Source organism: Vanellus vanellus (assembly GCF_965231255.1).
Source record: "Vanellus vanellus genome assembly, chromosome: 6".
NCBI classification, from domain to species: domain Eukaryota; kingdom Metazoa; phylum Chordata; class Aves; order Charadriiformes; family Charadriidae; genus Vanellus; species Vanellus vanellus.
The window spans coordinates 45,867,116-45,880,099 of record NC_138911.1 but is presented as its reverse complement, the minus strand read 5'-3'; the positions used below and the strand labels follow the sequence as shown (position 1 = coordinate 45,880,099).

At 57.1% G+C, this 12,984-nt stretch overlaps 1 protein-coding gene across 1 annotated transcript; it reads left to right on the top strand.

Moving 5' to 3' along the window:
- Positions 1 to 4,621: 4,621 nt before the first annotated feature.
- On the top strand, positions 4,622 to 12,938 carry RPS6KL1 (ribosomal protein S6 kinase like 1; the record flags this gene model as incomplete). Its single annotated transcript, XM_082485891.1, has 10 exons — positions 4,622 to 4,859; positions 5,774 to 5,898; positions 6,729 to 6,821; positions 7,652 to 7,699; positions 8,412 to 8,544; positions 9,897 to 10,826; positions 11,617 to 11,706; positions 11,861 to 11,943; positions 12,232 to 12,327; positions 12,439 to 12,938. 10 exons carry the CDS (start codon positions 4,622 to 4,624, stop codon positions 12,547 to 12,549), a joined length of 1,947 nt encoding a protein of 648 aa, XP_082342017.1. The 3' UTR covers positions 12,550 to 12,938.
- Between the last annotated feature and the right edge of the window lie 46 nt (positions 12,939 to 12,984).

Below are 12,984 nucleotides of genomic sequence, written 5' to 3'. Positions count from 1 at the left end.
ACCCCATTTCCACTTCTGGCATCCACAGTGTCCTGGGGCACAGCTTGTGTGGACTCTGCCTCAACAATGGCTCATGAAGTTCCACCTTGGCTGCCTTATGGATGAGGGGGACTCTCTTCTCCCTTTCCCATGCTGCTCAGCATCTGCGTGGGCCACATGGCACCCTAGTTCTGGTGGCCTGTCCTGGTCCATGCAGGTTCTCCCTGTCCCCACCTGCCATTTCAGCCTGCCTGGTTGTGCTTTGAAGCTAAGGAGAGCTCTGCAGCGCTTGAGGGATGTACGTGATGGTTTCCATATTGTTTTTAACACTGAAAATTTCACTGCGGTAGTATTAAGCCTTTAAAAAGGTGGTTACGTAAACCCAAGGATGCTCATTAATAAAACTAAGTTTGTCAAGCCTGGTGATTAGGGTTAAAAAAATTCAAACAAACTCCTGCCCAGCAGCTTTTCCTGAAAGTTCCTGGTGTCTGGAGTCACCTCTTTAGCTGCTGCTGAGCACTGAGAGTTTTCAGGCAGCTCTGCCCAGAGCTGGTGGGGCCAGATGCCTGCCTCGCATGGTCACCCTGTGTTGCTTCTCCTCCTGCATTGCCTGAGCCCCCTGGGTGCTGTGTGTGGCCTCATCCCTTGCTCCTCACGTAGTACAGTGTCAGGGTGGACAACAGGATGTGGTACCACTAGCACAGAAGGTTTGGGAGCCACATCTCTGCATGTTGGGGTTCCTTCCAGCTCCAGGGGGTGTTTGACTGAGGCTTCACTGGTGAGGGGAATCTGATGAGCCCCGAAGCTCCTGGGACTGCTGCAGGCATCATGTGCCTGTGGGTGGACCAGCTCCCTTCCCTGTCCCTGCTAGAGGGGAGAAGCCTGGAACATCCAGGACCTTCCTCATCCCAGGGTGGCAGGGACTTCCAGCAGGGCATCACACCCAGTGGTGACATGAGGGTCAGTGTGGGGGCCTGCTGCCATGAGGGGGAGAGTGGGGCTTCTGGCCTCGGCGCTCATGGCCACCACCCATGCTCCCTCCCAAGGGGACCAGCCTCTGTCTGTCCTCTGTGTTGCTCCCAGTTGTGCCTTTTCTGGAGGCTTACACAAGTAGCTCCTGCCAGTGCTCCCTGGTCACAGCAGACATGTCCCCTGAGCACCCTGACAAGGTCAGCTCCATCTACAGACCCCCACATCCCCCAGGTGCTGCAAAGCAGAGCTGTAGGAGGGGACCGGTTCTCTTGTAAAGAGACCAAGACAGACCCCAGCCCCAAAGCCAACGGGGAGCAAAACAAACCTGTGGTGGTCCTCCATGGACAGGTAGCAAATGTGGCCCTGCCTTGGTGCTCCCAAATCCCCCGTCCTTCCCCTGCCTGCGTACCCCTTGTAGATGGGCTGCTGTCTCATGGGAGCAGCACAGCACCGGATTATCAGCATCCCCCTGGGCTCCCTGTGTCTCCCAGCCTTACAGAGCAAAGGTTTGTTTAATAAGGCGTTAGGAGCCAGAGCTGCAGTGAGATGGTTTAGAAGGAGAGTTATAGGGGAAACAAAACATAAGCTGGGCTCCGGACTGCACTAGGAACAAAATATCACGTATTTTTGGGAAGTCCCTGAAAAGGCGATGAGGAGATCAGCCCAGAGATGCAGCATCGTAGCTGATGAAGCCCCGACATTAAAGCTTCGCTGGTAACCTCCAGCCTCCCAGATCCTGGGATGCCAGCGGACCACTGCCTCCCAGCAGCTTCTCCCTGTACATCCAGGTCTCTCACATGTCTCTGTGCAAATAAAGATGCACTGAGGTCCAAACCTCTTCCTTCTGACTTAGGAAATGTTGCATCCTCACAAAGTTGGGCATAATCTTTCTGCTTGCTGCAGCCAGCAATGTTTGCAACCTCAGCGTGTTTTAAGCTTTTGCCAGCTCTCATGCATCTATTTTAGTCTGTGAGAAAATGGGCAGCTCTCATTGCCCTCCCTGTTACTTGTCGGTGCTGGTCTTGCTTTGGAAGTTCCCACTTCCTGACAAGGGCTACAAGCTCTTCAAGCAGGTTAATCTAAAAATAATCACTCAAATTTAACATCCTCCAGACAGCACTGACGTGGGAAACTGGAAGCCCAGGTACGGGCCAGTGTACCTCAGGGCAGGCATGCGTCTTCTCCCCTTGCAAGCCTCTTCCTCAGGACAGTCCTCCGGGCACTTCTCCTCACCCATGCCTTTGACTTACTATCTTCTGCGCTGCCCCTTGTCCCCTCTGCCTTGCTGGCCCTGCAGTGTGACTGCTTAGGACTGAGCGACCCCAGCATCACCGAAACTCGGCCCCGCTCAGCTCTGCAAAGCTCTGCTGTGGGCTCCCCAAAGGAGGTCAAACCACCGTCTTCCAGCTCCTCCCTTCCTGTCCAGAGGGGACACAGCTTTAACTGTGTGAAGCAAAAAACAAAAAGCTTTAAATACAGTCCTGATGTGACTTTGAGTAACAGCTGATTTATCTCTGCAAGTGCTAAAGGAGGTGTTTGGCAATGGACTCACTGGAGTTTTGTTCCCCTCCCAGTGACTCCTCTTCACACATCTCTCTGTCACCATCACTCTGATATCGAAGCCCCTCTCCCTTATGCTGGGTTTGGTGGTTTAGCTGTGCTCTCTGTCCTCTCCAGGCCCACGCAGGTCTGCTGAAGTCAGGCAGGTGAGCCATGCTGGTGTGGTCCCTGCTCTCATCCCAGGCACCGCTTCACTTCTTGCCTACTCAGACTTTTCTCTTGAAGAGGGGCCCCCGGGCTCTGGTGGGAAATAAAAGGTGCTAGAGACTGGAGGGCCTCCAGGGAGAGACAGGCTGGGCAGAAGAAATTGGTCTGTTAGGTGGAGACTGGTGGGAAAAAAGAACCTGGTAGTGTTTTGAGAGGAAACCAAAGAACCAAGCACATGGATTGTGTTTGGGCATCAGGTTGTTTCACAAAGCAGACCCCTTTGCTTCCTACCAGACCTGCCCTCCGAGGCACAGCATTAGCCTTTCACTCTCCCAAGCAAATGGTCTTTGTTAGAAAGACAGCGTTTGGTTGTTGAACGCTGAGCTGAGCCACTGGCACGAGCTTTGCTTCTCCTGTTCTGTTGTTAACAGACCGGGCTGTGGAAGAGAGCTGCGTGGGGCAGCTGAGCCAGGGGAAATCCCTCACCACCAATGTGCACAGGGTAACCAAGTAACAGGTCAGGCACAAACGGGTGCTCCCTTGGGCTTCCTGGCCTGGCTCTGGGGCCTTCACTCTGCTGCGGGCTCAGATGCCACCTGGTCACTCCGTGGGAAAGGCAGGGGCCACCCCCACAGCAAGTACCAGCTCCAGCAGGGGCTGAACCATCCGGGCTGGTATGGCTCTGATGGCACAGTACGGGGCCAGCTCCTGTCAAAGTGCATCCACCCTTTCAGAAACATTTCCTGTTGCAATGGGACATGCCCAGAGATTAGCAAGGGATGGACGAAGATGCAGGTGCCTCCCTCTTCCCAGCCGATCTTAGCACAGTGTTTCTTAGGGCATCACTGGGATTTCATTCCAGCTGTCCTCCCTTTGCAGGTCCCCTGCCGCCCCTCCATAAAGTAAGTTATTTGTACCGACCATCCCACAGACACAGCAAAACAGTTGATTTGAACCATAACTGGTTGAGTACTCCCGATTCAGCAAGTCTCCCTCACTAATACCCGCGGTGAACGCCAGGAACGCGTGCTGCCAGGTGAAGCCAAAAACTGATATGTTCTATGTACCATTTGTTAACCACCAGCTGGGATCTCGACCATGCTGCCGTTCTGGGGCGCTTTTAACACATTTGTACTGATGTTCCCTGCTCTCTATGCTTGAAGCAAGTTTGTAAAACCAAATGAGTCTGCAAGAGTTGGTAAAAGGGCCAGCTGAGAGCCCCGGGGGGGGCTGTGCAGAAGGGGCAGGTCACCCAGCACATCCCTGCCGCCTGAAACAGGTCCACAGGGAACTGCTGGAACAGGTGCACCCCTCAAGAGGCAGAGAGAGGCAAAGGCTATTTAAACCACAGCTAATTACCTAATTACGGGAGGAAGGAAATATGGTAGCAAAGGCAGTACTTAATGAATGGGAGCTTTATTAATTAAGGACAATTAATGGTGACTAACGGTGATGATAAAGCAAGAAGAGCCATAGCGCCCACCGCGCGTGAACAGGGCAATGAAGAACCCGCTCTGGGGCGGGGGCGGCGGGACCCCGGTCGGGATCCCCCCCGGTGGCGGTGGGTGGGATGGGTGTGGTGATGATGATGATGATGATGATGATGATGATGATGATCTCATCCGCAGCCAATCAGCGCCGCCCCGCCAGCCCCGCCGCCCACGGGGGCGCGCGGCGGCGGCACGCGGGGCCCGGGCCGCGCCCCGCCCCGCCGCATCTGGCGGCGCCGGGGGATGCTGCCGGCAGCGGGCGGCCAGGTATGGGGATGGGGATGGGGATGGGGATGGGGATGGGGATGGGGATGGGGAGCGGGCGGGCGGGCGGGCAGGCAGGTGGGTAACGGGGGTGATGCCCGGTCACTGGCGCCGGCGCCGGTGCCGGTCACCGGGCGGCGGAAGGGCCGGGGCGTGCGGCGCGCCTGACCCGCGCGTCCCCGCTCGCTGTCTGCCGGCGGCGCAGGGCCATGAGCCGGGCGGAGGCCGAGCCCTGCTCCCGGACGCTGGCGCAGGCCCGCGTCTACCTGGGGCAGCTGCGGAGCCGCGTCTCCCCGGCGGGGCCCGAGGGCGGCGGGCGGCGGGACTACCTGGTGGAGGCGGCGCGGCAGCTGCGGCTGGCGCTGGAGCGGGACGTCAGCGAGGACTACGAGGAGGCCTTCAACCACTACCAGAACGGCGTGGACGTGCTGCTCCGCGGCGTGCAGGGTGCGCGGGGCCGCCTCGGCGGGCGGGGGCATCCCTCCGGGGAGCACGGCCAGGGGACCGGGGCATCCATCCGGGAAGCATGGCAGGGAACCGAGCGTGGCCAGGGGGCCGGGGCATTCCTCCGGGAAAACCAGCCAGGGGCCAGAGTATTCCTCTGGGGAGCACGGTGAGGGGATCAGGGCACCCTTCTGGGGAGTGCGGCCAGGGCGCTGGGGCATCTCTCCGGAGAGCATGCTGGGGGACTGAGTGCAGCAAAGGGGCCGGGGCATCCTTCAGGGGAAACCAGAGAGGGGGGTTGGGCATCCTTCTCGGGAGCAGGGCCAGGGGACTGGGGCATCCATCTGGGAAAACCAGTCAGGGGACTGGGGCATCCCTCTGGGGAGTGTGGCCAGGGGACTGGGGCATCCCTCTAGGTAGCATGCCAGCGGACCAGGGCATTCCTCCGGGGAGCATGGCTGGGGGACTGAGTGGGGCCAGGGGATCCCTCAGGGGGAAGCAGCAAGGGGACTGGGGTATCCCTCTGGGGACTATGGCCGGGGGCCAGGGCATCCATCCAGTGAAACCAGACAGGAGACCAGGACGTCCCTCTGGGGAGCATGGCCAGGGGACCAGCGCATCCCTCCAGGGAGCATGACCAGGGAGCACAGCCGCGGCCTGGGACATCCCTCTGGGGAGCATGGCCAGGACATCCCTCCATGGGGCATGGCTGGGGGCTGGGACATCCATCCAAGGAAACCAGCCAGGGGACTGGGGCATCCCTCTGGGGAGCGTGGTAAGGATGGGGCATCACTCCAGGGAGCTTGGCCAGGGGAGCGGGTCACCCCTCAGGGGAAACCAGCTCCCCTCTGGGGAGCAGGGCATCCCTCCAGGGAGCACAGCAGGCACCTCATGCCCACCCTCTGTGGCACCCGCAGTTGACCCCAACAAGGAGCGTCGGGAGGCGGTGAAGCGGAAGATCACACAGTACCTGAGGCGTGCGGAGGAGATCTTCAACTGCCACCTCCAGCGGGCTGCAGGGGGAGGCAACCCCACCGCCACGGTGAGGGGCTGGCATGGGGCAGCACAGGTGGGATGGTGGTGGATCGATGGTGCTGAGAAACCTGGGAGGGACACACATAAAGCAGTCACATAAAAGGGACACATAAAGATGTCACTTTAAGGTGGCATAGAGAAAATGGCAGACATATCAGCTGCAGATTGTCCTGGCACGTGAGAGAGCTGGCAGCCCTTTGTCCTGCCTGGAGCGAGCAACTGAGGTGGGCCCAGTTTGCCTGGGGCTCTCCCAGGACCGTCTCCCCTCACGCCCCCCCCTCGGCCCTGAGGTGTTTATGTTTTAGCTTGCGGCCATCACAGTGAAAATGGCCATTTTCGGTGGGACTGAAGCTGCTGGCAGGAAGCACCTTGTCAGATGTTAAAAATGTCATCTTCCCTGTTGTTCCCATCTGCATGGAAACCAAAGATGATGACTGCCTGCCGTGTTGTGGGAAGAAGGTGGTTAATGAAAGGAGAGGGGAGTGAGGCAGGGCAGGATCGGGGACTGGTGAGAAGGATGAGAGGAGATCACCAACTACCTTCCGTACAGATCCCCTTAGCGTTGAAGCAGTCCAGGTCAAGATGTAAATATTGGAGTGATTTTACCTCTGCTGTGGGTGCAAGCTTTCCCTGAAAACTTCAGAAATCCAGGAGCTGGCCACAAAAACAGTCCAGCTGATGTTAGGAATCAACCATGGCAGTTGGAGAGATGTCTCTGGATGTTGACCAGCCTGGCAGTATTGCTGCCCGCTCTGGAAAATACGGGGACTTCTCCCACCCTCTGTCATGGACAGTAGCATCTCTAGGCCCCTCACCCTCTTCTTCACTGCCTTGCAGGGTTACAGCAGCCTGCGCTTCCGCCCAATCAGGACACTGAGCTCAGCAGTGGAGAACCTGAGACGGTGTAAGGTTGTGGGAGTGATCGATAAGGTAATGACTCAACCTGGAACTGGGACAGGGAGGAGGGTGAGGCTGGGGCTGGACCAAGGAGAGTGTAACGTGGAGGGTGCCGGCAGCTCAGATGGGGGTGCCGTCCCCCAGCGCACCCACCAAAGAATGTGAGCATTACCATCCACACCATTCCCACCAAGGAAAATTTGCAGGCAAGGATGCCAGACCCTTTAGGTGTTAGTTGGGAAATCTGTTAATGTCCCCATTCCTTTTGCTTACAAGATCTCCCGAGATATTTACAAGGAGGTTGATGCATCTGGTTCTTTCCCATGCATGGAATCATGCTTGATGCCTAGGTGCCATGATGGACTCCTATGGATATTCTAGACCAGCAGAAGACAAGCTATACAGATGAATCAACTAATTAGTAGTTCATGATCTTGGAGTGAAGTTGGCTTACTGTGTCTCCATACACGCACTGGCACGTCGCCCTCCTGCTGTTCATACATCTCAGTTTGTCAGGACTGATGTGGTCCTCCTGTCCTGCTGAGGCCCAGGTTGGCAGCCCAGCACACCCCACAGAGTCCAGAAGGAGCAGTTCGAAACCCTTTGTTGTGAAGGAAGCAAAAATGGTGTGGGAGTCACCTGTGTCTTTAACTCTCTGCTCCCTGACTCCCTGGCTATCTCATTGCTAATAACCTGTGTTTTGTCTTTCAAGAGTAGAGGTTTGAGCACCACCAAACTCCTCTAGTTGCGTGGGAGTTTGTTGTTTCAGACTCGAGTCCCTGGGTCATTCCTGTGTGTGGTGGGTGTGGGTTGGGGCAAGAGCAGTCACCGCTTCTGACTGATACTGTGTATACTGCTCCCAGGTGCAGATTGTCCAAGATCCAGCCACTGGTGGGACCTTTATACTTAAGGTGGGTGTTTTCAGTTTCATCTGCCTGCTTCTCCCTGTCATACCAGAGCCTCCTTGTCTAAGCAGGTGGCTGGGGCAGTTGAGAGCACCAAAAAATAGCAGATCAAAAAGGTGTTAGAGGAAGTTCATTGTTCATAAAGCTTCTTTTGGCTGCCTCAGCCATCTTCTGTGATCGGAAGGGAAGTGGTTCTCCTTGGTCATCCATTCCTCTGCCTTGTAATGCTGCAAGCCAAGCCTTGTGCTCATGTTAATCTGGGTCAACCACCAAAAAAGGTGGTGGGTGAGGTGTGATCAGTACAAGTCATAGGGCGTTTTCCAGTGGCCTTGGAACTGAAAATAAAGGATTTTGATAATTTGACAAGGAGGCTTTGGCATGACAGGGAGAAACATGTTCCAGAAGGGAGAGGAGAGAGGGCTGGGATGACAGATTCCTGTCTGAGGGAAGTAGGGGCAGCTGTGGAGGAAGGCCGCTGCTCTGGACCAGCAGTGTCCTCTGGGTCCCACAGTGCAGGTGGGGAGCGCTCTGCCTTGGCAGAGCTTTGCAGAGCCCTGCCTTGTCACAGCTGGGTGCTGACAGGGAGGTCCATTGCAGGTGACCCAGGTGGACAACAGGTGGCACGCTACCTTTCTGGCTGGCCTCCTGCCCTGCCAGGTGCTACAGGGAGTCCAAGCCTCTACTGTGCTGTAACATCCATCTACCTGTATCTCCTCAGAGCCTCCCCAAATCCCATGTTGAGACCCGTGAGCGACAGACCATCATCCCTCATGGGGTCCCCTTCATGGTCAAGCTGCTGTGCTACTATGTGAGTGAGGACTCCATCTTCCTCCACCTGGAGCACGTGCAGGGTGAGTAGGGACAGCATTACCTCCCAGCTGTGGAGCATCCTGCTTTATCCCCAGCCCCCCTTTCTTTAAAGTCTCAAATATGTTTCTTCTGCTGCTTTGGGACTGTTTTTTATAGTGACAGCACAAGCTGTCTTCTTCATAGAAGGGTGATGGGTACCAGGGCTTAGAGACTTTGTGAAAGGAGCTGCTCAGTCGTATTGGGGATTCTGGAGGTTTGGTAAGAGCTGACAGGGGAAGTAACCTAGAAATTGACCTGTGCAGACCTACATGGAGAAAGAGGCTATGTGTGTAGGGGTGTTATATGGAAACTAGCTTTAGGGATCACTGCATCCTATTGGGCGGGAATGGTCATGCCTTGAGGTAAAGAGGTTGATGTGGTCCAGTGTCTTGAAAAGAAAACCCTCTTCATTTTACTGGCATTGTTTATCCATGACAGGAAAGTGATGGAGGAGAACCAAGTGAGGTAGTTCACCTGGATGTTATTGAACAAAACTTTTGATAAGACCTTTATAAAACACTTTTTGGTTACAAAAGAAGAGGCCACAATGGAATTTGAGATCAGACCAAAGAGAGGAGATGGAGAATCAGGGCATAAAGGGCAGGGGGCACATTTGGGCTCAGGTACAACAAGGAGGTGAGCTTGGGACTTGTCCCAGGTCCTGATTCAGAAGTGTGACAAGGTGGAGGCTTGTTCCAAGGAGCTTCTTTGCTCTCTGCTGGTTGCATGGATGTGTAGGGAGCAGCAGCTGGAGTCCAGCAATGACAAATGAAGGCTGACGTGTGTTGGAGAACAGCCTCAGCTCGTTATGGTTGCTGTGGGGATGAATTTGCAGAAAGCAGCCAGCAGCTGAATGTGGTGGGGCTGGGAAGCCCTGGCAGTGTGCTGTGGGCTCCAGGGCTCACTGCTCTGGCTCATTGCTGACCCACGGGGTCTGTGCCATGCTGTGGGAGCTCTCTAGCATCACCGTCACGTGGGGAGGAAAGGCTTTCAGGAGAAAGTGTGGATGGCGGTAGGATCAGGGGCATGTGTGAAGATGTGGCTGCCCTGTGACATGGAAGTGGCAGAGCTGGGGTCACAAGGAGACTGTGCAGAGGGAGGAGCAGGGCTGCTAAACGAGGGGGGAATGAGCCTTTGGTGTGCCAGGTCCTGGGGGAGGTGTGGTGTTGAGCGTGGTGTGCTTATAGGGCTGGGGAGTATTCTGCATGGACTTGAGCTTTGCTGGGGAGACTAACGATGCTCAGTCACGTCCCCAGCATGTGGGCCTTGGCTTGTGCCTGAAGGGACCATGCCCACAGCGAGGGAACCAGGGATGCTTTCTGCCTCATCACTTGTTCTTCTTTCCACTTTCCAGGGGAGACACTGTGGTCTCACCTCCGCTCCAAGTACTGTGTCCAGCAGGGCTCTGCTGATTCAAACACCATTCAAGCCCTGAGGAACCGTGGCAGAGAAGGTGTCGTGGGAAGCTCCCAGGGCAGCAGCCAAGTCTCGATCTTCTCTGCTTGGACAGGCAGTGGGCTCCCAGGCTCTATGACCCGCCGAGTACTGGGAAACACCGATGCTTTGCCTGCTTGGGAGCAGTCCCCTGACCCCACAGACCCCAGCTTGGGGAACCACTGCCGGCTTCTCCTGGCTCCCACTGGTGGCACGAGAGCTGCAGCTGGAGGGCAGGATCTAAGCGTGACCCAGGCTATGTCTGGCATCATGGACCATGTTCCAGCAGCATCAACCAAAGGCCCCAGCCACCTTACCAACCAGGGCCTGGTCATCTATCCCTGGGACGCTCTAACCAGCAGCATGGACTGTGTATCAGAGAAAGCAGCCTCTCAACACGACCCTGGACCACATGCCAGCAGAAGGCCTCCCCAGACACCTGGCCCTGCACTGAAGACTGTGAGAGGGGGCCAGCCAGGGACAGGGGAGCCATCATCTCAGCAAGTGTCTGAGGTCCCCTGGGCTCGGCCTCTCCTGACCTCCTCGGGTCAGAGGCAGCTTTGTGCAGGTGTTGCCCCGTCCAGCCCTGGCGAGGTCCATGGGCCTGACCCAGTGGTGTGGGAGCCCTCACGGGGAACAAGCCTGACCTGTGGCCAGCTTAGAGAGCAGCCACTGTCAGGACAGGGCCGGGCTTTGGCTTCCCATGGGCATGGCCAGAGAGTGTGGGCTGTGAAGGAGGAGCAGGTGCAGCTGTGGGCAGCGGAAATCCTCCTGGCCTTAGAGGGACTTCACCAACAGGGTGTGTTGTGCCGGGATCTCAACCCCAGGAACCTGCTGCTTGATGCAGCCGGTAGGTAGTGCCCCAGGCTGGTGCCCCAAGGAGAAGGAGGCTGGCATCTTGTCTGCGAGGCTGCCATTTGCCCAATTTCCAGGGACACGGGATTTCTTGAGTTTGCTTTGGGGGAGGGTGGGAGTCTGGGGACAGTTTGGAAGTTTCTGAACCTGGAAGTGTGGTCTCAGTTGGGATTTCCGAGCGGTTATTACAAGAGATGGCTCTGCAGCGGGAGAGTCAGGGGCCGCAGCCACAGGAATGCATTGCCCCTGCTCCCACGTCGGGGCTGGCTGCCTGGGAAATCCCAGCATGGGGAAGCTGAGACCAGCCGAACTGGGCCTGAGGTTAGTTGGGATTGCAGCTTTCCTCTGCTTGTAGTTACTGCTCACTGGGGTATTCTGGAGCCTGCCCATCCCTTCAAGCAGTGGGTACCACTGTCAGTGCGAGCTCAGCTGGGGCAAGGGGGAAATTGCTTAGGAAAAGAAAAATGCAGAGAGCTTTGTAAGGGGAAAGCCAACCTCCCTCCCTTTGGCACTGCTTCTTTCCTCACTACAGCCTGCCCGGGGTCCGTCAGCTTGGAGCCCACCTAACCAGTCTCACCAGCTGCACAGGCCTGCTGGGCAAGCACTGGGAGGCCGGGGGATGCACAGTGCCAGGGGATGTGCAGTGCCTCTGCATCCAGGGCAGGGCGGGGACCCAGTGCCCTGGCTGTTCCCAGTTGCAGGGATATGGCTTGGCTTTGTGCTCCGACCGAAGTCCCTAGCTTTGTCCTAACCTCCCTGCTTTTGGCTCTGGTGCTGCTCTGCAGGTCACGTCCGTCTCACCTTCTTTGGCCAGTGGACAGAGGTGGAGCCCCAGTGCTGCAGCCAGGCGCGGGATGAGCTGTACAGTGCCCCAGGTAAGGGATGTGTCCCCTGCTTTCTCCTGCCCGTGGCCCAGTGCTGCCAACTGAGGGAGAGGGGGCTTCTGCAGGCGGTGAGATGTGCCTGGCATAGCACCGCCACTGGTGCTCCCTGCCTCCAGCTCTAATGCCTCTCTGGCTCTTTCTGCAGAAGTAGGGGGGATCACGGAGCCCACCGAAGCTGCTGACTGCTGGAGCTTTGGCTCTCTCTTGTACGAATTGCTGACTGGAGTGGTAAGAGGCAGAGGAAGTGTGCAAGGAGGGGGGAAGGAGGAGGTGACACCATAGCACAAGACCTCCCTGCTGTGCAGGGCTGGGAGGATGCCCTGCTGGCACCCCAACACTGCGCCAGGTTACTTCAGGCGTATGATTCCTAGTGCCTGTGCATGGTCCCTGGGTGTTAAGAGACTCAGTTTTAAATCCTGCTGTCTAGAGCTGGGGTTGTGTTGGCAATGAAGGCTCAGCAGGGTGCTCCTACCCTCCTCAGTGCCTCCGCTCACCATCACCCTCTGCCTCCTGCAGCCGCTGTCCCAAAACCACCCTTCAGGGATTCAGCCTCACACCCAGTTGCATCTGCCAGAGGGACTCAGCCTGGCTGCTATGTCGCTACTCACCGAGGTGAGGGGCTTGGGTGGGTGGGAGGAAGGATGGGGCTAGAGGGTCCAGCCTGGGTAGCTTTTCAAGTTTCCCCATCTCCCCATGCTGCTGTCCCACCCCCTTTCTCTGCAGCTCCTGCAGTACAACCCAAAGCGGCGTTTGGGCTCTGGAGGAGGTGGCATGGCAAAGCTGAAGTCCCACTCCTTCTTCAGCACCATCCAGTGGAACAAGCTGGTGGGCTAGGCTGGCTGTTCTTCCCGCGGGGAGCTGGGCACAGAGCCACTGTCCCAGGGCACTTGTGACCCCAGGTGGCATAGGCAGCTCCGCCTGCAGGGGCAGGTTTTGCCCCAGGGTGGGTTACACATGAGGTTTTGCAGCCTTTCATGTTCTTCTGTCTCTGCTTGTGTGTGTTGGCGTCTGAGAGAAGAGGCTGTGGTCTGGGCCAGGCTGTCTTCTCCTCTGTGTCCTCCTTGGTGGGAAAGGGAGCCCAGGTGCCCACACCCAGGAAGAGGCCATGGTCACCTTCTGGGGCAGCCCTTGCTCAGCTTAGCACCGTGCCCTCAGACTCCCTCCCTGTGGTTTTTATCTTTGCTGCTACGACAGTGACCCCCCCAGCCCTGTTATTTTTTGTGGCTTCCAAGAGCATCTCCTCCGGGCCCCGCTGGCTGGTGCCCGAGC